Source organism: Varanus komodoensis, unplaced genomic scaffold, assembly GCF_004798865.1.
Source record: "Varanus komodoensis strain SLA01 unplaced genomic scaffold, ASM479886v1 scaffold44_3, whole genome shotgun sequence".
Classification (NCBI taxonomy): domain Eukaryota; kingdom Metazoa; phylum Chordata; class Lepidosauria; order Squamata; family Varanidae; genus Varanus; species Varanus komodoensis.
This window is the reverse complement of record NW_025336010.1, coordinates 3,277,659-3,302,854: the sequence shown is the minus strand read 5'-3', so window position 1 is coordinate 3,302,854 and position 25,196 is coordinate 3,277,659. Positions and strand designations below refer to the sequence as shown.

The 25,196-nt window shown below is 57.3% G+C and overlaps 2 protein-coding genes across 2 annotated transcripts in view; both read left to right on the top strand.

Annotated features, from left to right (window-relative positions):
* Positions 1-12,774: 12,774 nt before the first annotated feature.
* On the top strand, positions 12,775-15,271 carry LOC123030338 (polyubiquitin-like). The gene is made up of 2 exons (XM_044444191.1): positions 12,775-12,939; positions 14,338-15,271. Exons 1-2 carry the CDS (start codon positions 12,775-12,777, stop codon positions 14,806-14,808), a joined length of 636 nt encoding a protein of 211 aa, XP_044300126.1. The 3' UTR covers positions 14,809-15,271.
* A 3,242-nt stretch (positions 15,272-18,513) lies between these two features.
* The window catches only part of P2RX2 (purinergic receptor P2X 2), a 12,182-nt gene continuing 5,499 nt past the window's right edge, over positions 18,514-25,196 (top strand). The window contains exons 1-7 of the mRNA XM_044444190.1: positions 18,514-18,635; positions 20,181-20,316; positions 21,322-21,393; positions 22,485-22,551; positions 22,694-22,787; positions 23,172-23,252; positions 23,479-23,617. Of these exons, the coding sequence (XP_044300125.1) occupies positions 18,514-18,635; positions 20,181-20,316; positions 21,322-21,393; positions 22,485-22,551; positions 22,694-22,787; positions 23,172-23,252; positions 23,479-23,617 (711 nt within the window). The remainder of the gene's footprint in view (positions 18,636-20,180; positions 20,317-21,321; positions 21,394-22,484; positions 22,552-22,693; positions 22,788-23,171; positions 23,253-23,478; positions 23,618-25,196) is intronic.

Sequence of the window (25,196 nt, the reverse complement as noted above, 5' to 3'; positions counted from 1 at the left end):
GATCCTGGCCTGCAGAAAGCACAGGGGACTTGCGTCTTCCCAGTCACGCGATTCCCACGGAGCTGCATGCTGCCTTTTTCCTTCTTTGGGAGAAGGAATGTGAGGAGGCGAGTGCTTGGGCAACAGCACACCTTCAGGCACCAATGCGCATTTGGAGAATTCTCACGCGTGCCTTGAACTTTCCGGCTCCACCAGTAAGCAGACAGTGGAGCGGAAGATGCCTGGCAAGCCACGAGACACTCACAAAATGTGTAGATCTCTGATTGTTACGGCAGAATAACCACTCAGGCCAGCCCCTGCCACACATGAGCATGGGGCACTTTGGCCCCACCTCTTGCCGGTTGGCTGGCCTGGGGTTAAAAAAAACCCGGCCCTGGCTGCCTCTCCACAACTTGTGTTCAGCTTGGCCCTTTCAACCAAACCTGCCGCACAGGTGAATCCAGGAGCACTTCCACGTGCGTTTCCTGCTGGAAGAAGCTGATCAGACTCTACAGATGGAGTAACTTCTCTGGTTATCGCTTGGGCTAATGTGCCACCATGCCTTGCATTGTCATGACCCCTGGTCCTCAACAGGGACCAGATTCCCCTCCCTTCTGTCCTCTGTGCATGAAGCATCTTGTATTATAAAAGACAAATGGAAGCCTGCAGCATTTTGCAGTATTTGCTCTGCATCCTTCCCATGTACTCTCTTAAGGTGCAACGCTGTGCACATGCAGACGGGGCTGGCTGGGTTCTGCTGGAACGTTTAGGGCTTTTCCCCCAAAGAAGCAGTACACGCTTGCTTATTCCGACTTCCGTGTCGTACTTCTGTCTGAACGCTGGTGCTCATGCAAACACATCACTCGTCGCATCTACACCAGGACAGCCGCAATGGTGGTCCGCATTTCAATACTACTGCCTGCTTGATTTATCCATGGAAAGGCTGCCCCACCAGCCCACAGCTCAGCCTGGCTGAAGAAGACTAGACTGAAATTCAGCGATGGAAGCTGCCCTGCCCTGGAGATTTCAAAGATGGCAGTTAGCCCTCAAGGTCCTGATATTCCTTTAGCTATGTTTGTCTGACATTGGGGGGGGGGGGGCGCAGTGGCAGTGATACAGCCCTCCCTTTCCCTGTCCGTCCAGATGTTTTGTGTTTTCGTGGGATCCTTCTTGGTGGCAGGTATCCTGAAAGGTCATTTGAAGCTTGCTCTGCTTTTGCAGACATTTAGAGATGTTGCATCCTTGATTGGTGTGAGTGAACACTGGACAGGGTTTATTTACTGGATTGCAAATTAGGGGAGAGATTTCCTAAAATGAAATGAAGCTTGTAGAAACTTGAGCACATCTCCTTCATTTAACATGCAATCCACTAGATCTTATATAAAGGCTTCTGGCACTTAAGCGCAAACTTGCAGGACGCTCATCAAGACTTGTCCTGGGACTGTGACAGAGTATTTCTGCAACTCCGCTTGCCCACGTGGCTGCCCGGCTCCAGGATGCACACACTTTCTGCTGGCAAATGCATCTTCTCAAGGTTCACAGAATTCAGGAGGACTTCAGTGGCTCCAGTCCATAATTGAGTCATTACTGTCATAATTTACATGATAAGATTATTTGTTCTTGGAATGGTCTTATTGCTATGAAGTTAAAAGGCTACTGAGAGATTCTGGTTAGCAACAGACTTTGCTGCCCGGAGGAGGCCCACGAAGCAGACAATAAGCAAAGCTAACTGAATCCTCGCTTGGAGGTCACAATACACACGCCAGCAACTTCGCTTGCATCGTGAGGTCAGGCCCTTCCTTTCCCAAAGGGCTGCTCCTTCCCGCTTTGCTCCTCACCAGCACCCCAGACCTGGAGGAATGAACGTTGTCCATGGGGCTGCGAGGGGCCGGGCACGACTCTGCCACTGAACAACAGCAAAGCACCCCGGACCAAAGCACGGGAGCCGGCAGGTCTCTCCAGCCGGGCAACCTCCTCCCGGAGGTGCTCCTTGCCTGATAGACTTGACGGCCATCCTGCCTGCTGACCCCAGTACTCCTCCCCGCTCGGCCACGAAGCTCCCCAGCTCGCTTTGGCCACTGGCTCACGCTCAGCCTCACGGGGTGGTTGTGAGGGGCAAATGGCAGAAAGGAGAGGCCTTGGGTTCCCCGCAAGAAGGAAAAGGGCAGGCTGGAGATGTGAGGTTACGATGGACAGGGAGGTGAGTGTGTGAAGACAAGTGTCATCCCTACCTGGAGCGTTCTTCAGGTAAAGAGGCACAAGCCATGATATCACCAGGTGTGCATCCATGCCCCCCCCCCCCGTTTAACCCAGTCAGGGTTCCACATGGCACCGCCCGCCTCCCCCCTGCTGCCTTGGCAGCCATCAGCTTTCTCCCTGCTTGCAATGGACCAGGGAATTGCCAGGTCAGGGTTGATACCAAACCGTATGGTCAGTCTTCCTATTCTTGCAAAAAGGCCTTCATCTTGCTGATCTTAAGTGCTGGCCTCTTTTCCCTTGACTAATTCGCCGCAGCTGGAAAAGGGCCCCATTTTCTCCGTAGGGTTCTTTCTGCACAGAGTATTCACTGACAAATGTCCTGAAGGCCTCATGGGTTTGGTCTGTTCACAGCAATCAAGATTTAAAAGAATATGCCCAAATTGTTCCAGGATGACCAGCCAGCCAAAGCTACACTTCCAAAGTACCATGCGCCAGAGAGCCCGTGTGGTGTGGTGGTTAAGAGCGCAGGTCTGGGACTCGGGCGATCTGGCTTCTGGTCCCCGGTCGGCCATGCAGCCGACTGGACGACCTTGGCCAGTCGCAGACTCTTAGCCCAGCCTGCCTCACAGGGCTGTCGTGAGGATAAAATGGAGAAGAGGAGAAGCTTGCACTCTGCCTGGGTTCCTTGCAAGAGGAAGAAAGATGAGGTGCAGTTATAATAAACAGACAAACTTCTTTCTGCACATCTTTCCTCTCCTAGAGTGGATGCTCAGGGAAAAGGTTACTGGCTCCCTCCACAGCTCTCGCCTTCTGATTTGGCCGCTTCAGGCAAAGCAGCTCAGACGAACCAAGAGTGGGGACAGTTCCCCCTCCTGGAAGTATTTCCTCAAAGCCTTCGCCAGGAGTAAATATTTTTCAACACACTATTTACAAAACAGAATAGTAAATCTAATTACCAATATGCATGCTGTGTCCTCACCCCACAGCCAGATGCATTTCAACCTTGCAGCCTGAAAATGTCACAATCATATTATTTGTGAATAACACGTTGAACACCTGTGCATTTTAAATAGTGTGGATTTTTCAGTGCTTGTCTCTATACAAGGGATAGCCAACTGCACAAAAAAGGTGGCCCCTGGTTCCTATATTGACTGACTTTTTAGTTCTACCCAAATGTATTTGGGTATTTAGTTTTCCAGTTTTACCTAAAGGTATTTGTACACGCTAACATAATGCATGTTGCATAATAATGCATAAAGGCATGTTGACAATTGTACATACGACTAGATGCGTGTGCTGGGAGATCCAGATGCTCGGTGGCTCCTTCCCGCAGGTACGCAGGTGGAAAACGCGCCCTCTCCACTGTGTGCACGGCAAGATGAGGCCCTCGTGCCACATCTCTGCATAAGGCCACCAGGGGGCGCTACAGCACTTTGAGAACCTGATAGCATCTTAGCCGCCCAAATCCAAGCGTGACTTTGGAGCAGTCCTGGACGACCACCTTGCCCAGGTCACCTGGGCACCTTCAGATTTTTATGGGGAATGAGATGCTGTCCTCACAGTCAGGTGGAACCTTGACATAAATTCTTCTTCCAGATTACACTATTCATCTCGTACATACTGTATTTATTCCGCTTTTCCCTCTTGGGAGGAACTCAAAGCAGCTTACATGAGACGTCTCCTCTCCACTGTATTCACCTAACAACCCTGTGAGGTAGGTCAGGCTGAGAAGAGCAGTGCCTAAGGAAGTAAGCGCTGGTTCATTCCACACTGGACAGCTCTGGCTGCCACGAGGCAGTTGGCTGAAAAGCCGCTGACGGAACTCTGCCCAGGAATTGGGTGAGGCGGAGCACCGTGCTTAACCATGTTTAGACAGAAAAAGGGCCTGCAAGTCTGAGCAGGCCTCAGCCAGCCAGGAGATCCGTATTTAATCCAGTGAGCCAGTGTGGTGTCGTGGTCAAGAGCGTGGGACTGGGGCTCAGGCGATCTGGGTTCTAGTCCCCACTCGGCCACGGAGCCAGCTGGGTGACTCTGGGCCAGTCACAGACTCTCAGCCCAACCTACCTCACAGGGTTGCCGTTGTGGGGATAAGATGGAGGAGGAGAGATGATGTAAGCTGCCTTGAGCCCTTGGTAGGAAAAAGGCAGGATATAAATTGAAAAATAAATAAATAAACAAACAATCCGCTTCTGTTCCATACCTTTTAAAAATTCATTAAATGATCAATGCAGCTGTATTTAAGAAGTTCATGCTAGCTGGGACCTGTAGCCCTATTTAGTTATTCATTATATTGGCACACCGCCCTATAGCCTGAGGGCTCTCTGGGCGGCTTACAAAAAGAACCGCAAGCAACCAGCATAAAAGCCATGACACTGTCCCAGCAAGCACAGAATTGCGCCCTCGGTGGCGTGGCAGCGCATGGCACTCCACAGGGGTGCTTGCAGGAGCGGCAGCACCCCAAGTGTCCGAACACGGGGTTACGTTGCGCGCCGCCCCGAGGCTTCGGCGAACGGGGCAGCATAGAAGTCTCCTAAATAAAACAAAACCGTCTCTCTCATAAAGCCCTCTGACTTCTCCAGCGGGCCACAGCCAAGAGTTCGGCCCTTGGCACCTGGCCGCATGCCAGTTTCCCGCTGAGGGATTGCGCGCGCGATGCTCGGCTGCGGCCAGACGCCGTGCCCACTCCGTCACACCGGGCGGGCTGGAGTGTCCCGCCTGCAGAAGTACCCCTTCGTGCTCAGCCGCCTCTTTGGGCGCCCTCTCTTCTCCCGCAGCCTGAGGTCCTTTCCTCCAATCTTCCGCTGACTAGAGAGAAAAGCACTGAGAATGCCTCCCTTTCTCATGTCCAGTGGAAAAAGTTCTTATGGGGTGGTGCACGCCCCTACGGAGGCGCCCATGCGAAATGTGGGGGGGGGGCTGCCTTTAACCCCCCTGCTCCATTTTCCCACTTTGCATCCCCTTTCAACAGATCGTTCCCCGCTGGTGTCACACCTGTGGGTCAAGCTCCGAAGAAAGATTTTGGAGCCGCGTGCGGCGGGGAGTCCCGCAAGGGGGCTCGGCGGGCGAGGGGAAGCCCTCCTGCTGCTGCTGTCCCAAGCCCGCCTTGGATTCAAGCATTCGTGCGGTCAGTCCAGGCCAAGGACAGGGGCGAGCGGGAAGCAACCCTCTCGGGACTCTGGTCTCGATCCGGGTTCCCGGTTGAGGGTTCCAGCAGCCCCTCGGCGGCAGCGCTGGAAAGCCACGAACCGGGCGGTTTCCCGGGAGAGCCGTGGCTCTGCAGGCGCAGCGGCGTCCAAAGCCGAGTTTTCCTACGCGGCGCGTTTCTTGTCCGGGGCTGCCGGGAGGGCGAAGAGGAGCACCGGAGGGGCGGCTCAGAACCCCTCCTGTGCCCGGGAGCTGCCGGGGAGCCGTTCCCGCGGGGACTGGCGCTGGGTCAGAAACGAAACTGACCGAGGGAGCCGCGGCTTTGGCCGGCCCTCGCGCCTGCGGAAAGGGAGAGCGGGACGGCGCCCCCCGCGCCAAGGCGCGGCCGCCTCCAGGGGCGCCCCTGCAGCCGGGCGGGGCGGGGCGGGGGAGGGCCGCTCCCCGAGTCCCCGCCCCGCCCGGGAGCAGCTGTCCGCGCCGCCGCGCCCGCGCTGGCCCGGAGCCCGCTGCGCCGGCCGAGGAGGCGTGCGGGAAACGAAAGCGAGCGCTGCGAGGCTGGGAGGCGGAACAGGTGAGGCGCGCCGCCGCCGCCGCCCGCCCACCTGCTGCCTTCCAGCGGAGCGCCTCCGTGCCGCCTCGGCCATGGCGCTCGCCAGCACGGAGGCCATGGATCTCGCCAGCACGGAGGCCCGGCGGCTGGACAAGTTCATCCACGACCGGAGCAGGACCCGCTGCCCACTCGGCCCTCCGCTCCCCCGGAGCCCCGGTGCAGAGGAGGCCTCGGCCCCCTGCTGCTCACGTGAGAATCCGTCCGCTGGGCCAGTTGTCTGGCTGGGCGCCCAACTCACGGCTCTTGCTCGTGTGCTTCAGCTGCAGGTGCCGACGGAGAAGTCCTACTACTGTGTGTCCTGAGGGCCCGCCCTGCGTGGAGCACAGCCCCAGGTGGGCCTCTGGTGGGGAAGGGCCTCATCCGGCTGCCTCCAGGGGCACCGCTGTGGCGGCCGGGGCTGCAGGCAAGCACTGGGATCCTCGTCTGCACTTTCTCCAGCCCGGGTGCGCTTGCTTGGTGTCACTGAGCGCTGCACTTGGTCTAATCTGTAACAAACAGCAATTCTAATAAACAGGAGCCTTGCTTCTATTAGTCAGTATTGTTCTAATTTTTGATTAGCAAAGGGACCCACTTTGCAGAGGGTGAGCAGCTCCGAGTTTGATGCAGCAAGGCCTTCAAGCAAAGGGCCGGGGATGTCGGAGGGCCGAACGGTGTGCCTGCCCAGTCGGAGCAAAGCCGTCCCTGCCAGCCTCCCTGGCGTGGCCCTATGTGCCCATGGGGCCCTGAGGGAGGGCCTCGTCCCCTGCATCTCCCTGGCGTGGGGCTGCCCCACAGCAGGCGGTGGGGCTGCGCTAGTTACCTAGTTGTCTCTTGACCAGCCACCTGCTGTGACTTTGAAGTACAGGTGGTCCCCGAGTGAGGAACGAGTTCTGTTCCTGAGAAAAACCTTAAGTTGAAGTTGTTTGTAAGTCGGATCACATGAGTAAGCCAAAGGTTTGCCTTAGTATGTGTATATATTTTACTTTTCTGTGTATATAAAACACTTAAAAAACACTTCCATACTCCCCAAAACATCTTAAACACAATACAGCATTGTAGTAAGTGTATACAATAATTGTAATAATAATGAAATAATTAAAATAATTACAAGTTATATGATTTTGATATAATTTAATGATATAAATAAAAGTAATTAAAATAATAACTGGGTTACAGTAAGGTGCTCTATATAGGGCTGCCTTTGGAGATGATCCAGAGACTGCGACTGGTCCAAAATAGGGGTTGTGCATCCATTGTTGCGTATCAGTTCATGACCCATAAATTGCACTGGTTGCCAGTGGAAGCCTGGATCCTGTTTAAAGTGCTTGTTTCACCATATAAAGCCCTACATGGCTTGGGACCCAGTTACCTGAAGGGCCACCTTTTCCCATACACACCTTCCTGCTCATTGAGGTCTGGGAAAGAGCCGCCTCGGTGGCTGCTGCCCACCTTTGCAAAGGGCTTCCTAGAGAGGCCTGGCAAGTGCTGCCACTGCTTTCGACTCCGTGCTGGGTGAAAACCGAATACCTCTTTTGCAGGCATTTTGAGACCTGATGTTAGCAACCAATTGTCTGTAAGGGCGCCTTCTACCACCAGTAGTCCCCCCATGACCACCGCACTAGGCATTGTGATGTTGGCCTACATTTTATGATTGTGTGCCCCTTAGAGAACCCTGTCAGATTATTCAGCAGCCTATAAATCTAATAAATGATGATAATACAGAAAGAATAAAGTAACTACAGGCACTGAGAGAGAGAATCTGTCTGCATGTGTGTAGGTATACAGTATTAAACATTGTTGTATAGTGCCTTTTGGGCCCGGCTTAATGTATGGTTTGAGCCTCATTGCCTCACTTTAATTTTAATGTGAGCCCCATGGGAAACATCATGGGTCTTGTAAAGGGACTTGCCAGCCCCTCGTCGTCTTCTGAGGTGCTCTGATAATGGGCCGCTAGGGCAACATGGCCCAGGGCCTGCGTCTTCCATTCCAAACACTTTCATCCATGGAGGACTGGGCTCAGTGGGTCCACGTACAGGGGCAAAGCTGGCTGAGCATTTCTCGAGCTTCCAGATCCATAGAAACAGAGCGAGTCAGAAGGGGTCTCCCAGGCCACCTAGTCTAACCCTTGACTCCGGCTTGTGACATGCCCACCAAGTTCCTGTTCCTGATGTTCCAAGATCCAGCTCCTGATGGAGCACAAGGCTTATGCAGAAGAGGGGCAAACCTGTTGTCCACACAAGCGTGATGGAATGCATCCAGGGAAAAGCCTGTCTGGGTCAGGCCTCAGCCCCAGGACAACCTGCAGGGTGCTTCAGGGCTTTGCTCCAGGAGCCCTCGTGAGCAGTAGCCAGTCCCCATTCTTTGTGGATGGATCAGAGTGTGTAGGAAGGCCGAGAAATCCAACCCCTGGGGAAAACCTTGCCAAGGGGGCATTTTTCTCCTGCAAACTAAGCCAAAGACACTTCAGTAAAGCAAGCGGGATGAAGCCCATGAAGTCATGCATGCTCCAGAAGGATCGCTTGGGCCTGCCTCCACTTCCACTCCCCCCAAACTGGTGCCCCCCAGATGTCCTGGACTATGCTTCCGAGGGTCAGCCATGCAGGCTGGCACAGATGGGAGTGCTGAACATCTGTGGAGCCCAGGCTGGGGCAGGCAGGCGGTGGGCCATTCCCCGTCACACGCGGCAGTCGCAGCTGATCGGCTGCGCGTGCCCTTCCCACTTCGGCTTCTGACTTCCTTGCCCGTGCAAGCTCCCTCCTGGGGCTCATTTAGGGGGCGTGGAGGCGCTGGCGAGTCAATCATGACACAGGCCCCGTTACAGCAGGGCTGTTTAGAACTGCTTGGTCATAGCAAAGCACAGACAACACACAACAGCAAAAGGGGAAGTGAAAGCGAAATGGAAACCGAAATCAACACTCCTCAGTCTTCCAGCAGTGGATTTGTTTGGTATTATAAACAGCACCCATTGAAAATGAGAGAGGCTGGCCGGGAATGCACACACAGCCATCCACACGGAAGGTTGCCTCCCACTGCTGCCTGGCTACCTCCCTTGCAGAATCCGTGCTGCATTTAGCAAGCATGGCTGCCAACTGACCGGGCCACCAGGGCTTCTGCGCTTAAGAGCCGGTGAGCAGCAGCAACCATCAGTGGGGGAAGCGCCTCCTCCCAGCAGGAATGTGGGCGCAGCAGCTTCCGTTCCAGGGGGAACCCCACGCACGAGTGCTCTGTGAACAGTGTCTTTAGCAGCACTGGGAAGGGGCCGGCTGGCAACTCCGCACCCCAGTTCAGAAGCCCCGTGGCCCTAGCGGGGATGCCTGGCCCAGCGCAGAGGATTCGGGGCCCGGCCAGGCAGCCTGCGCCCTGTCCCGGCACACGGGCAGAGAACGTGCCAGGAACCCTCACGGCCACCTGCTGCAGTGGGTCGGCTGCTGGCAGGCACGCTCCATTCCAGGGAAGCTCATCCACAATTCCTTAACTGCTCGCCGAGGAGTTCTAAGGAATCCCAAGAAGATTACACCGTCTATCAGTAGAGCCCAGTTTTAAGGAACTGGTCTGCAACTTAACAGCAGACTTCCTGCTTTCTGGACTCTTCTGGGACTTGTGTATGAACTGCACCAAGGAGGGGAAGAAATTATCGAGCACAAGTGGCGATAAGATGCCTGGGATGCCCGTACCACATTCCAGCCCCCCCCCCCCCCATTTCCAGTTCTCTCCCCACCGCCAGGAATCTGTCAGCATTCTAGTACCTCCCAAGCACACTGCCCTCACCAGGCTGGGCATGGAGTCCCCCCCAGGGTCTTTGTGCTGACCCTGGCTGACCTCTAGCCATGCCCAGGGCCCCCCAAGCCTGCCACTGCCCCCTCAAGTGTGGGTGGCACCTGTGTGGCTTCGCCGGCAACACAACTCCACACCTGGACACTGGAAACTGCAGGCTCGGTGGCTGCTCCAACGCAGCCGTGGCAGCTTCTCTTCTGCCTGCCCTTTGCTAACCCTTCCCATCCAAATGCACACTCGAGTGTTGGTTTTGGATCGGCGCTTGCTGGAAGAGGCCTCCCGGGGCAGCTTGGCCCCGCTGTTTCATTTGCCATCCTCCTCTGAGCCCGGGGCATGGGCTTGGCCCGCAGGTGAAGGGGCTCGGGGGCAAAGGGGCTGCCGCCAAGCGACGGGCTGCTCAGGGTCGCCATCAGCCAGCCCAGAGGGCACCCTCAGCTTCTTCCTCCTGTAGGAAATAGTTAAACTGCTGCTTTTGCAGAAAATGGCAGGTAATTATCTTTTTGCAGCTGGCTATTCTCAAAGAAAACAAGAAGAAATGTGGAGGGGAGAAAAAGATATAGTGGTACCTTGGCTCACGAATGCCTCTGTTCACGACTAAATTGGGTTGCGAACAGAAATTTCATAAAATGTTTGCCACAGGTCGCAAACTCTGCATCAGGTGAGGATCACGAGTGCGCCCGCCTTCCCTGCCCGAGCGTGCCTGCTCCCCCCCCAAGTGGGCCCGCGATCACGCCCATCTCCCTCCACCCCCCCTGCACGATCGCTGGGGGGGGGGTGAGATGGCCGCGATCGTTGTTGTTCTTTGTCAGTTTGCTTCAAATGTTTGTGAGTAAAAAAAAAAAAAAAAAAAACAGTTGCAGAACAGATTGACCTCATTTACATTGACCCTTATGGGGAAATTTGACTTGGGTCACGACCAGAGTCCTGGAACGGATTAAGTTCGTGAGCCAAGGCACCACTGTAATTGGCTCGGAAGAAAGTTTGCCACTTCCTTTCTCATTTTCCCAGTAGTTTATGAGACCGGGGGGGGGGGGGGTCACAGGGCAAAACTGAGTAAGATCAAGATGAACTAGTGAACTTGTAGTGAGCAGTGCGCACGCTTAATAGGCTTATGAATAATAACTGACACGCCTCTCATAGGTAATGGGCTCATTAGCACGGACATGGGATGCTTGAGTGGGTCGGGAACATGCCAGGGAGCAGAACAGGGGTGGATGGAGACGATTGTGACCTCCTCGTAGCCCAGCCAGTAGGTGAGGGGAGGAGGGAACTTGCGAATGGGGAAGGGGAATACGAGGCTATGCCTTTTGTGAAAATGGCGCCGAGGTGCGCGCCCGCTCTTGCAAGAACCTACTGAACCAGTGCTGCTTGCTACTTTGTCTCCTGGGTCGTCACTTTTCAGAACTATATTCCATTCCAAACCGGCCAGGAAGGAGGGCGAAGGACTGCCCCCCTCCCAACAGAGTCCCGGTTCCACTGTGCCTTTGCTTCGTATGGCCAGTAGTTATAAGCCACTCTGAGAGTTAGTCTTGGCTAAAAATCAGGGTAGTCCAAAATAGGATAAACATGATAATAAACAGAATCCACACCTACACAAGTTTCTGTACTGATGCCTGGCTAATATGAAGAGTTGGTGTACATCTGATGGATTGCTAAATTGACCCAAAGGTCAATAATTAACCAGCTTCCTTTAAAAAATGACTGCAAAAGCTTCAGTCACGGTGAGTTAGAAAGGAGCAGAGTGGGGTCAGGCTTGTTTCTGAGTGTGAGATTTAAAACGCCTTGAGACAGGATTCGAGTGGGTACAAGCAGTTTATTCCATACAAAAAGTGTCGGCAAAGGCTGGCTCAAGGCCTCAGTAGTCTGAGAAACAAAGAGCAATCTTTTACTGTTTACAAGAGATTTTATGCATTCCTTTCCCCATGCTCAACACTCTCCCCCTTCGCCATTGGCTGGTTACTGAGAGGTCACAATCTTCCCCATCCGCCTACATCATACGACTCCTTCATATGTTCCCCCCTCCCGCTCATACATCCCATGTTCATGCTAATGAGCCTATGAGAGGTGTGTCATTTACCATTCATAAACTTATTACGCTTGCGCTCTGTGCCTAAAAGTTCAACAGGACAGCTTGGCCTTGAGAATTCTTCTAGAGGCCAAAATGTTTCTTAAATCTTGTGGGGAGGATGAGATAATGAGAACAGGCCTTCCTCCAGGCTCATTATCTCCAGTTGTACAGTAATCGATTCCCTGCTCTCCTCCACTGAAGGCGACAGTTTGACCACTGCCCCCCCCTCCACTTTTACCCTCTCTGGTATTTTTTGGAACTTTTTATATAAGAAACATTATGACTCTTAGAACAGCCATTTACATGTTTTGCTTCTCAGGCTTTTTTTTTTTTTTGCCTTAAGAGACTTCAATGATCCTGCCCTATTCCTGTTTTTCACCCTTAACACTTAGTAACATTTCATTTCTCACACGGGCAAAGATGCTTAGGACTGTGAAACCACAGAAAGGGTGTGGGCGCATCTGGAGAAGGGACCCTGAGCAGGTATCTGGGAATTGCGATCCGGGAAATCCCAAAGGATGGGCCAAAACGGACAGAACGATCCCCAGCGGCAGCTTTGCCTTTCCTCCTCTTCCATTTATAACCCAGAGTTGCTGCGGGGCCCAGCCTGGATTTTAACCTTCCTCCACAGGCCACACTGTGCCTGGAAGCGCATTCTGGGTCGGAGTTTAACAAGGGCACAAACCTGTGCAAGGTTAGGACAGCCCTAAAGCCAAGCTTGAGCTTGCACAGGGGTGTGGCTCCACGTAAAACAACTCCTCCGTTTCACTGTATATTCGTTATGCGTGTGACTTTTCACGCTGGCCGAGGTGATGGGGGTTGTAGTCCAAGATATCTGGAGGCCGCTGGCTTGGGAAGGGCTGCCTCGCAGACCCCAAACATACGTCTGTCATGGGCAGGGGCCCGGCAAAGCGCGGCCGGCCGTGCCAGTCTGCCGCGCTCCGGCTCCCGGCGCGCCTTCCCGAGCACCGCGAGCTTTCGGTTTCGGTTTTGGTTTCCTCTTGCTTGGCGGCGCAGGGAAATGGGAACTGCCCGGCGGCGCGCCGACCGCTTCTGTTTCCCGCGAGGCGCCTCCTCCGGGAGACCCGTGCGCAGCAGCGCGGCTATAAGGGCGAGCGCGCAGGGCGCCGAGCGCAGACGGCGCGACTCTGCGGGATCGGTACGGGCGAGGCTGGACGCTGCCATGGTAAGGCTGGCGAGGGGCCGCTCTCGGCAGGGGCGGTGCGCGGGCTCTTGCTCTCTGCGTGCGCGCGCGCGCGCCGTCCCCGCCGGGCGTCCCCTGCCCGGGGAGCCGCTTCGCGGACGGCCCGCTGGGCAGGCGCTTCCAGCCCGCTCTGGTCAGGGGCGGACTGGGTCGCCCGGGGCAGGCGCCGCCGCGCGGGGAGCCTGCTGCCCGTCGGGGCTGCCGCCAGAAGGGGTCCCGGCTCGCCCCTCCTGCGCGGAAGGGAGCGCCCCGTTGTGCTGGGGGGGGGAAGGCAGTTTTCTCCCGGGTGAGGCTGGACCGTGACCCGGGCAAGAGACATCGGTGGGCTCTGGGCTCGGGACCGAAGATGGGGCTGACCCTGGTACAGACACGGCTGGGATCTGTTCTCCCAGATGCGGTAGCTGACAGCCCTGCCCGGCTGGATGTCCCCATGTGGATGATGGGCATTGTAGTAACCACAGATCAAGGGGGCAGCTGGTCAGGGAGGGCTGCCAACCAGCCCCTCCTGCAGAGAAAGATGCTAATGTGAGTACTTTGCACACGAAGGATTCCTTTTTGGCAACCAGTGTGTGGATCTCTGCAATGGTACAGTCCTACCCTCAGAAGAGGGTATGGTTCTTGGAAGGGTGTGACAGGATTCAGTTGATAACTTTCTTCTAAACCATCCAGGGAGTTCTGGCTTCAGGAAGTATAGAAATTAAAATAGCAATAAGAGCCACCTGAATTCTCTGCCCGAGCAACTCTGGAAATGTGGTTCTGCGCTGCCCTGCAGCTGCCTCCACCGCCGTTCCCAGGATGCGCCAGACGCTGCCTGGCGTTTGAGGCTGGCTTGCAGCAGAGCTGCCTCAGAAGGCAGCTCCCGGAACTGCTTGGATTGCTCCTTCAGTGTCAGCCCTCCTCGAGCTAGTTCCCTCTGGAGTTGTTGCACTACGATGCCCATCCTGGTGGATAATGATCATGGCAGTCCAAGGCATCAGGACAGCACAGGATAGGGAAGGCAGGGCTACGTGTGGCTCTGGCCGTGCCTGGGGGAGAAGGCAATTTAGAAGGAGAAAGAGGAGGCAGCCAAACTTCAGTCTTAACTGGTTCATCCCAGGGACTGGGAAGATGTGGGCTTCCCAATTTTGTAGGACCAGTCTTCCCATTGGGCATCTTGGCTGGGACTGGTAGGAGCTGGAATTCAATGACATCGGAGGGGGGGGGCTGCCTCCCCACCCCAACCTCCCATTAATCCACATTCAGGGGCGTGCTGCTAACTGGGACACTCTGTCCCTGGTTGAACACCCCTGAAGGGATGCAGCCGCGCAGCCCTGCAAGGGGAGGGGGCAGCCACGCCTCCCCACTGTGTGTGACTCGGTTCTTTGTCCTCTCCTTCCGCAGGCTCTGCATTTGAACGTGAAGTTCCTGACCGGGAAGCTGCACTCCCTGGACATCCTGGCCAGCAGGACCGTCTGGGACTTCAAAGTCCAGGTCGGGCATCAGGCTGGGGTGTCCCCCTACCAGCTAAAGCTGGCTTGCCAGAGCAGGGCCCACGTGGACCTGCGAGATGGCACGCAGCTCTCCGAGTACGGGCTGCAGTCGGGGGACACCATCTTGCTGATAGTCAAGCAGGAGGAATCCATCACCATCTTTGTGCGGAACCCCAAAGGTGGAAGCAGATCCTACCAAGTTCTGCCTTCAGACCTGGTGGACCACTTCAAAGCCCGGGTTCAGGAACAGGAGCAGATCCGGACGGAGCAGTTCTACCTGAACTATGAAGGGAGGACTTTGGAGAACGGCCACAGGCTGTCAGACTACACCATCGCACCCCACGGCACCATCTACTTGAACCTGTACCTCCGTGGGGGCTGAGATCTGGTGGACGGATCAGCAAGGGGCCCCCTGACCTTAGACCAGTGCTTCTGCATGTGTCCCTTCTCCTATACCCAACTGGGGCTGCCCCCATTCCCTCCCAGTCCAGCACAAGTCTTACAGCGGTGTATCCATCTAGGAGCAGCCATTCCATCGCCCCCTCTTTGACCTGTTCCCGTAGCTGGCCGAGAGAAGAATCCTGCAACGCCAACTAGCATCTGGAGCTTTGCTAGGCCTCCGCCCGCTTCTCATCCTTCTGTCGTTGCATGTTGCCTCCTTGAAGTGTTAGCACGGAGGCAGGAACAGTCTTGTGGCACAAGGAACCTTTTGGTGGAAGAGTGTAGTTCTGCTAGTGGTTTTGCCTGTCTTTGGCTCAACTTTTACATATTCTTAGCATGCTTTTCGACAATTGTTAAATGATACAACACATTATTCTTTGCTTAATAAAGAAAATACAAACTGGCTGGTGCTCTTTGTCCTGAAAAGCATCTCTGTGTGTTTGGCATTGCAGAATTCTGTCACGGGGGGTCATCTTGGGGCTTTGGGGCAGTTGGCAGACTGTTGGGGTTCCTCGTGCTGCAGAGCTTCGCGTGCCTGTGAGATGTGGCTTGAACCTTGTTCAGCTGCAATGCTTCCGGGTGCCTTTGGGTCCCTCAGCCTAGCCTCCTTCACAAGATTGTTGTGAAGGCAAATGGCAGCGACCTGTCTGTGCTGCGCTGTGCTCTCTGGCGGGTGGGAGAAATGCAAACCAGAGAGAATATGCTGCGCTAAAATAGTTCTGATTCTGCAACCTGTGTTCTGCAATTTTACTCAGCTTGCAGAGCCTGGTTTTTTGCGGCTTATTTCAGGCCCGGCCGATGAGGAGTGACTAGAGGCACCTGGAGTCTTGGCCACTTGGGCGTCCTGCGATCTCACTGATCAGCCTGCTGGATCCATGCCCTGCCATGCTCCTGATGCTTCTCCAGGCATTTAAGCCATAAGGAACAGAGGATAGCTGGATTCCCCACTCCCGTGTTTTGGCAGCGAAATAGCACAACTTCTCTGCAGAATTGTGCCCCCCACCCACTTCAGCAATAGGGCCGCCACATGTCCTTGTGGCCTGGCTCCTCTGCTCCTGATGGCTTTGGGAATAAAAAGAAAGCGACTCAAGGCCTTGCCCAGCATCGAAATGTGGCATTCCATGCGCGGAAGCTGATGTGTTTGCTTCCTTGGGAGATCCCGCTCGGTCAGGGTCTGGAGCAGCTGGCAGGGCCAAGCACGAGAAATGCCCAAGACATGCCTGAGGGGGGTGGATTTGATTATTAAAGGGCACTTGCCCCTCATTAAAAGGGGATGCTGAGCTGTTCCCCAGGTAGAGGGGCTGCCGCTTGTGCCTGCCTCCTGCTCTCCACTTCCTGAATTCCCATTCCCGCAGCCCCATCCTGATGGGGGGTGGGGGGAGGCCTGGAGCACCCTGCCCACCAGTGGCGCCATGCAGAGCACACCTTCCGTGAAGAGCCCTTTCCTCCGCTTTGAGCAAGTGGTGGGGCCGGGCTAGATGACCCCCGAGGCCTCTTCCAGCTCCACAGCTCCCTGAATCATTCCGCTGTCAGCTGCTTCGCAAATCCCCAGGTCTGGAGCCGGTGCCAGGCAGGTAACGCCCAGGCGGGAGGCCGGGCCTGGGAGCATCTCTTTGCAGAAGGCCTGCGTGCTGCAGGGAAAGTGTGTGGCTGGCGTTGGGTTGCCTTGGGCTGCGGGGAGGCCAGCGCTGCGTTGCCTTGCGTGTGCGCCGAGGGGAGCTGCTGGCAACTCGCCGAAGGCCCGGGCCTGTGGGTGGAGCAGAGGCCTGTGACATGCTCTGGCGACGGAGTGCGAGTCCTCGGGAGCTGAGTGAGTGGCAAGGCTGTCGTGCTGCGAGAGGAGCCCAGAGGTGCAGCGGCCCATGCCTTAGACACGAGGCCAGCCTCTTTGGCCTCACCGACTCTCCGGGCCCCCCCGCCTCAGCCCGTGGCGTGAGGGATGCCCCTTCCCTGCAGCGTGGAGGCTCTCCCGTGACTGCCAGACCCAGCTGTGGGGCCTGGCCTGGCCCTGCTGCTTCCCAGGGCCAGGCCTGCAGCGGCAGCTCCGTGTGTGTGTGCGTGTGCGCACGTGCGCACACGCGCATGGGTGTGTGCGTGTGCATGCTCCATCCTGGGGTGAAACAGCTTTGGAAAGGAAGGGAGGTGCCTGACCGTAGCACTGGGGAGGTGGAAGGTCAGTCTTCAGGCCCAGTTTAGCCCCGAATACTAAGGCCAGGGCAGAGAACGAGGAGGGCGTGGGGCATCCCTGGAAGCCTCTCGCTGGCTGGCCACTTTGCTGACAGGAGCCAGGGCAAAGAGGCCTGGTCAGGAGTCCTTGGCTGAGCCGCAGGATCTTCTTTGGCTTTTCTCGAACGTTCAGTGCATCTTGGGTCGAGACGATCTTCTCAGAGCAAGCACAGCCTCGGGGGGAACTTGCCACTGCTGCCCCCAATCCAGGGTGCAAAGTATATGGGGCAGAGAGCGGAGCGCTTTGGAAAGGGGCTTCCAAGATGCATGCAGGCACAGCAAGCTGCAAGCTGCGAAGCGGCAGAGTCCACAGGAGGGTGAGCTGGGCAGGGAAGCCTTTCCTGGCCCCAAATGGTGTGTGTGTGTGTGTGTGTGTGTGTGTGTGTGTGTGTGTGTGAGAGAGAGAGAGAGAGAGAGAGAGAGAGACAGAGAGAGAGAGAGAGAGAGAGAGAGAGAGAGATATAAACACTGGCCTTACTCAGGCCGTGTGGTGTAGGGCTAGGTTAGGCATGGGGCTCAGGGCCAAGATGCCCAGTTCAGACTCCCACTCGGTCGTGGTCTTGGATCGGTAGTTATCCTTTCTCGGACTAAGCAGCACTGAAAGGTTGTTGTGAGATAAAGGGAGGAGTGGCGGGATAAAAATGGAGGTGAGGTGTACACGATTTGCATCACTGGCTGAGGGAGCAGCCAAGAAAAGCAAAAAGCGGAAAGAACCAGGGTAAAAATGTGTGTGTGTGTGTGTGTGTGTGTGTGTGTGTGATAAAATAAACACATAAAGCCCGACGCCCCCCGCGGCGCCGGGTAGTGTCAGGAGTGTAGCCTCCAGATGTCTTGGGCTTCAAGCCCCATCAGCCCCAGGCAGCATTGCCAATGGTCAGGCTGCCAGGTGTTGTAGGAAAAAGCTTCTGGAGGGCCCCCGCCGGGGGGGGTGCCTACCCTGGGGAACTGGGGGGGCCCAGGCCCGTCCTCCCGGCTGCGCGAACTCTCGGCGCGGGCGGAAGAGCCGGGCCGGGCCGGGCCGGGCCGGGCCAGGCGAGGGCGAGGGCCGCGCGCGCAGGGAGGGGACCGGGCGGGGGCCGGCGCGCACCGCCCCCCTGTGGCCGCAGGGAGCGGCGCCGCCACAGGGCCGGCGGCTATTGTCTTGCGCGCCGCGGGAGCAAAGGCGGCCGGCGGCGCTTCTCCGGCAGCTCCGGGAGTCCCCTGGCTTGGGAAGCAGAGCGTGGCAGCGGCGCGAAGCGCTCCGTGCGAGTGCTGTGAGGACAGCGAGCCGACAGAGCCCACGCTGGCGGCAGGGCCAGGGAGAGGGAGCAGCCCCGCTGGCCCCCAGCGCCATGCCCTTCCCACCCCTCTAGGGCGACGGTCTCCAGGTGGGCCACAGTCGCCTCCAGTCCCTGTGCGGTTCTCAGCACGGGGAAGGGCCATGGGGGCTTTCGGGGATTACGTCTGGAGCTATGAGACCCCCAAAGTGATGGTGGTGAAGAACCGGAACCTTGGCATCACCTACCGACTGGTCCAGCTCCTTATCTTGGTCTACTTCATTTGGTAAGTGACGCCACCAATGTACTAGTCGATATGGGGGATCTGGGGGGGGAGGGCTCCAGAGACCCCTGGGGTGGCCAATGCCCGCAACTCTCATGTTTGCCTTACCCAGGCACATCACAAGGAAACTTTGCACATGAAAGCAACATGTGCGTGTGTGCAGGCGTTGTGCAGAGCTGATATCCAGCATGGACTCATCTTAATTAATGGTTTATATTTATATTAGCATTGCATTGCATGATATCCTGGATGTCTCCCTCTTGCAAGGAACCCAGGGCAACCTACAAGTTTCTCCCCATTTCCAGTTTGTCCTCACAGCCACAGCCCCATGAGGTAGGTCAGGCTGAGGGGCAGGGACTGGCCTGGGGTCACCCAGGGAGCTCCGTGGCCACGTCTGGGCCAGAACCCAGGTCTTGAGTCCCAGCCCGGCACTCTCACCACTGCGCTGTGCCTGTCCTCAGCACCGGCAAACTAGAGAAAAACATACGTAATAGAGTGAAATCCCTGCCCCATGGAGAATACAGTCTGGATTGCAGGCTACCGACCAAGGGTGCGCTTGCTTTCCTGTGAGCAAGGGACCCCGTGAGCCCTTTGCATAGCATTTAAAAGAATAATCCACAGTTCCCTGCAACCCGAAGGGAAAGTATGTTGTGATGTCACACGCTTGAGCTGCAAAGCCTGCCAGTCCCAAAATGCGCAATACAGTCACCCTCTGCAGTGAGACCCGGGCCCCAGGCCTGTGCCAGCCAGCCAGTGCCACTTCCCAGCCATGCCAGGACTAGAGCAGGGGTGGACCAAAGCCCCTGTCCCTCCGCCCCACTGAAAGGGCAGTCTGAGGCCCTGCATGACCTCCCTGGACCCAGAGAGTGCCGCACCCCCTTGGAATGTGGGGCGAAAGGTGACGGCAACCCTGCTTCCCAGCCACACCTTTCCACCCGGGATATGTGTGTGCCACCAGAAGGTACAGGACGCCTGAGCAGACTTTGTCCCTGAGGCTGGTTCTTGCAAAGGCTCGTCCTCCTGGGCTCCCTCTGGCCGTGTGCCGCCGGGCAGCTGCCTGTGCAGAAGCAGAGGACTGAGCCCTGCGCAGCACTGGGGACGCTGGCCCACTGGCACGCTGGGGCACTGCTTCCAGAAGCCGGCCTGGGGCTCTGCTGCTGCCCTTCCAAGGCAAGCGTCTGTTGGGATGAACTGCCCATCCCGAGAGCACTGGGAGGCTGGCTGGATGAGAGTTCTTGCAGGCACACGCAGAATGCCTTCTTGGGATGAAGACTGCTTTCGTGACTGTTTGCTGAATCTGATCCTTAGCCTCAGAGTGGAACAAGCAGAAATGCACTGTGAGGAGGGGCAACGGGCATTGCTCTCCTGATGGGGCTGAGCCACGGCCCTTCAGTGGCCGACGAGGGGGTTTGGCTGTGCTGTGCCGTGTGCCTCCTGCCTGATCTCTGGCTGAGTCTGGCCAAGCAGGCCGTGGGCCCAGGACGCCTCAGGCTGGAGTGCCTCTGTCCATCACTCAGGTTTGTGGACGCTTCCTCGGTTTTGCCCCAGGTACGTGTTCATCGTTCAGAAGGGCTACCAGGAAAGTGAGTCCGGCCCCGAGAGCTCCGTCATCACCAAGGTGAAAGGGGTCACCCGCTCACAGCACAAGGTCTGGGACGTGGAAGAATACGTCAAACCGCCGGAGGTGAGGACACGAAAGTGCCTTCCCTGGGCGGACAGGAAGGCAGGGCTGGGGAGCCTGTGAGTTGTGCTCCCCAGGTAGACACCTCTGTGATATGCAGTTGGTTAGCTGAGGTGAGTGTGCTGGACGTGGCCGGGGGAGCCCTGGCTTCAAGCCCCACTTGGCCAAGCAGCCGGGGAGGTGGCTTTGGGCTGAGCGCAGACTTTTACCCAAACCCACCAGGGGGATGAAGTGGGGAGGGGGGTCATTTTCCTAGGACTGAACGACCAATGTGTACTTCTGGCTCTGAGTTCTTATACAAGAGGACAGTCCAATCCTTGGAAAAGAAATACTCAAGACCAGCAACCCCTGTTGCTCAGGACTAACTTAAATCTCTCACAAATTAGACTGCTGAAAATGAAGAATGGGAAATGCAAGTTCTTTCTCTCCTTTCCTCTCCAGGCAACTGGGAAGATCCAGGGCTCAGGTCCACAGGACCAAAGCAAGCAAGCAAGCACAAATTTGCATCCACTCTACAAATGCTAGTGTGTGGGGTCTTTAAAGGACCGCGTCTCCCACGGATAACCCTCCATAGAAAGGGATGCGTGGACAGGGGAGAGGAGGAGAACCCTCAGGCAGAAAGACTGAAAGGGGGCAGCAGGGGGGCAGTGCATGTGGGTGAAAAGCTGGCAAATCTAGGGGGTTCCAATTCAGCAGAGGCCATCAGGGCCCCTGGACCTTAATTGCAACAAGTGCCAGTGCAGCAGGGGAGTGGGGCAGAAGGCCTTCCAGACGTCTGGAAGCCCTACTGGGCCACCCCTACCACCACCTCCGAGGCAGAGGATCCTGCAAGTGCCTCTGGCCAGTCCGTTCTCTGGGGAGACGAGAGCCGCGGCTTTGCTCTGGCTCCGGCAATAGCCCATTTCAAAGCTTTAGGGAGACTGGGTACAAGGGTTCGGTCTTACGGCAGCTGGGCACTCCCAGGCCAGCTGGCTGCTTGCCTTCTCCTCTTGCCTCCTTCTCTTGCAGGGAGGCAGCGTCTTCAGCATCATCACTCGCGTCCAAGTCACCCCCTCGCAGACGCAGGGGACTTGTGCTGAGGTAGGAAGGTTGAGACCCATTTTCTCTCTGCTTGGATGCCTGTAAAACCCCACTCCAAAGTTCCCCTCCCAAGCAGGCGAGCAGCACCTGCTGGCCAGCCAGCCGGCCGGCCGGCCAACCTCCTCTAGGATCGGCGTGCAGAGCGGCTGTGCTGCTGGCACCTGCACACAGGGAGTGCCTGCAGAGCAGGGCGGAAGGCGCCTAGAAGGCGTTCAGGCCTCCCTCCTGTCTGGGACGTTGCACGGCCCCAGTTCCAGACCCAATCCAGGTCTGTGTGTGAGCGATTCCCCTCTGCGGAGAGCAGGGTGGAGCCAGTCCGCACAAGAACCAGTCTTGCTGGGTGCTTTGTCTGATGCCCCTTGCCTCTTTGGGAGGTGAAGCTTACCTAAGCAGAGAGCAGCTTTAGGGCTTCCTTACAAGAAGCGTTTAACCCATTACTTTACCAAGGCTTCTGATCCTTTGTGGGACAGAAGTTTTGGGGTGGGGAGGGGAATGCTTTGCTGCCCCTTTACATGTCCCATCTCACAGCCCTTGCATGGTGCCACGGCATGGAGGAGCCACAAGGCGATTCTCAAGATAACAACAGGCTTTCTGGGGAGATGCTGGCAAAGCTCAGGGCCAGCCCCTGCAGCTCGTGGCATTGTGTACGGGACCCACAAGCGTCTGTGTGAAGACCTTGGGGAGAGAAGTCCTCGCTGCCAGGACCATAGGCAGTCGGGCTACTGCTGCGACATGTCCGATAAACCTAGTTGCAAACCGCCCTCCTGGGTAATAGGCAAAATAAGCAAAGAGGAAGACAAGGATGACTTTGCCTTCTTCAGCTAGAATCAGGTGACCTGCCACCAGACCTCACGCCTGAACACCGGGCGCCACGAGACAAGGCTAAGAAACGGAGCGAGTTGCTCCCTCAGCCAGACTAAAATGCAAATAAAAGGGGGGTGGGGGGGCGGCGGCGGACGGCAGGGGTCCCAAGAGCCAGCCGCCCTGCCCGCCCCAGGGCGCTCCCGTTGCCGCCGCCTTGGAGCCCCGCCTGCCCCGGGGATCGGGGCCCGGAGGGACGCCTAACCAGCGTGCGCGCTTGCCCTCCGCAGAACGCGCGCGCCCTGTGCCGCTCCGAGCGCGACTGTGCCGCGGGCGAGGTGGACCCGCTGGGCCACGGTGAGTGCCGCGGGGCGCGCGGGGCTCGCCTGCTTCGGCCGGCGGTGCGGGGCAGCCGCCGCTCCCTCGGCCTCGGGCCGCAGCGGGAGGGCGCGGGGGGGGGGGGCCGCCCGGCCTGAGCGCCGACCGCTCCCCCCCCCAGGAGAGAAGACCGGGCGCTGCGTCCCCTACAACCGCACCAGGAAGACCTGCGAGATCGTGGCCTGGTGCCCGGTGGAGGAGGCGGCCGCTGCCAGGTGCGAGGGACGCGCAGCGGAGTGGGGGGGGGGGCAGGCCGCCCGGCCCGCGCAGGCGGTGGGCGCGACGGTGCTTGCGCGGCGCTCCTCGGGCTCGCGCGCGGTTTTGCGGGGGCGCCGCCGCCGCCCGAGGAAGGGGATCCCGGCGCGGAAAGGCACGCCCGTTGGCCTGGGCAGCCGTCGACCTCGCGGCCGCGCACGGCGCCCTGCCGTCCAGCCCGGACCGCGCCGGGGTCACGCGCCGCAGGACAGCGCGGAGGCGGGCCGAGCGCGTGGCTCCGCCGAACCGGTCGCGCAATCCTGGGAGGGAGGGGTGCGCGCGCGCGTGCACGTGCACCCTTTCCAGCCCAGCCTGATCTTGGCACCGGCTTTCTTGCTTGCTAGTGAGAATTTGGCGAAGATGGCACCCGAGTTCACCATTCTGATCAAGAACAGCATCCATTTCCCCCGCTTCCGCTTTTCCAAGTAAGATCTCTGGGGAGGCCGAAGGGAGGGTGATTGCTGGACCAAAGCAACTGGTCGTCCGCTTGTGGTGGAAGCTGCAAAAGAGGTCAGGAAACCTCATCTGGCCAAAGACCTGGAGGCAGGCTGAGTGGTGCCCGCCAATGACCCCAGCGCCCTCTTCCGCTGTGCCAATGCGATCAGGTGTGTGCTTCTAATTATTGCGTTGCTCCCCCATCCACCCACTTAGAGGGAACATAAAGGACAGCAGAGACGGGTACCTGAGGACCTGCATCTTCAATGAGACCACGGACCTCTACTGCCCCATTTTCAAGCTGGGCTTCATTGTGGCGCAGGCGGGCGAGAACTTCTCTGCGCTGGCCGAGAAGGTAACAGTTCAGCTGCAGCGCCGGCTCCAGCCCTCCTGCTTGCCTTCCCTTTCACGGCAGCAGAGCAGTGCGCTTGGATGGCTTTGAGAAAGGACGTGACCAGTGCATGAACCAGCTGGGTTTGCAGTGGGACTGCTTGACACTAGCAGGTTTAAGGGGGCTCCCTGCCACAAAAGGCTTCCAGGGGGGCCGCCTTCAGGCCCCGCAGCTGCCACCTTGGATGAGCCCTGCAAAGGGGGGCATGGGGAGCGGCGCAGAAAGCACCTCCAGGCTCAGATGGACTTGACAGCCATGGGGAAATAATGAGGTCTCTGCTTGGCACCAGAAGGGCACTCCAGGCACCAGGCAGGCCGGTTGCGGGGGGGGGGGGGCGTTCCCTGGATCGGCTGCTACCACCAAAAAGCCCCTTGGACTCGTAGTCTCCGCAAGACACCACACCCCAGGGGAGCACCCAGAGAAGGGCCTCTGGAGACCCCCTTGTGGTGTGGGCAGGGGCTTCTGGCGCGTTCATCAAGTTGAGCACTAGGTCCACCCTCACTGTTTGAAATCTCTGGCTGAAGTTGTGCAGAAAGGCCCCGGTCCCTGCTTCAGAGGCTGCCCGTTTCTTCCCCCCTGCATGGCACCGCATTGCGTCAGCAGCGTCGGACTTTGAGCGTTGCCCAGCCGCGGGGGCCGCCGGTGTCCGTTGCGCATCGTCGGCTCGCGTAAGTGCCTGCCTTTCCCCATCCATCCACCTTTATAGCCCTTCAGGGACTGAGCACAGGTGGGCCCGTCTGCCGTCCTGGCATCCGAAGTCCCGTGACGGACAGGAGCCACACCCGGGGGCTCTTGGGATTTGCTCGAACAGCCCGGAGAGCCGGACTGCGAGCTGCCGCTTCTGCTGCTGCTGCTGCAAGGGCCACATGCTTTTCTCTCGTGTGCATGCACACGCGTGTGCGCATGTGCTCAGCGGCATATCCACCAGCTGTGAGGAGTCAATGCAATGAGGCGGGTGGAAACTTTTCCATAGGAAAAGAACCTTGATGTGCTTTATCTACTGCTGAAAATTGCCCTTTCCTTCCCAGCATTGCTGGTTCAGAGTGCTGGGTGGTTCCAGGGGGCAGCAGATGCCTCACAGTGCTTGGGAGTGCCCTCCCTGTGGGGGTGCTTCTCCCGGCCACGATCTGCTCAGGCGCTGCACTCAGCCTCTGGGACCATTCTCTGAGCGCCAACTCTGAGGAAGGCTCAGAGGATGATACCAAGGCGGGGGCTTCTCTGTGATGGCCCCGTCTATGGAAAGACCTCTCCACTGAGGCCTTCCTGGCAGCACATTCCTCATCTCGGTCTTCATGCCACTGCTCGTAAAGATGTGCTGAGCTCCCCCGGGGCTGGAGGGGATTGCCAAACCTTGATTGTTTTGCTTTCCCTTTCACAGATCAGTTTTACTGTATATTTTAGCTATTTTAAATTTATTTGAACGCTGTGGTTTTATGATACTTGCATTTTTTTGTAAACAACCCAGAGACCTTCGGCTATGTGGTGGTATAGGAAGGGAGGGGAGGGGAGGGGAGGGGAGAGGTTCTGGAAGAGTGGTGAGGCA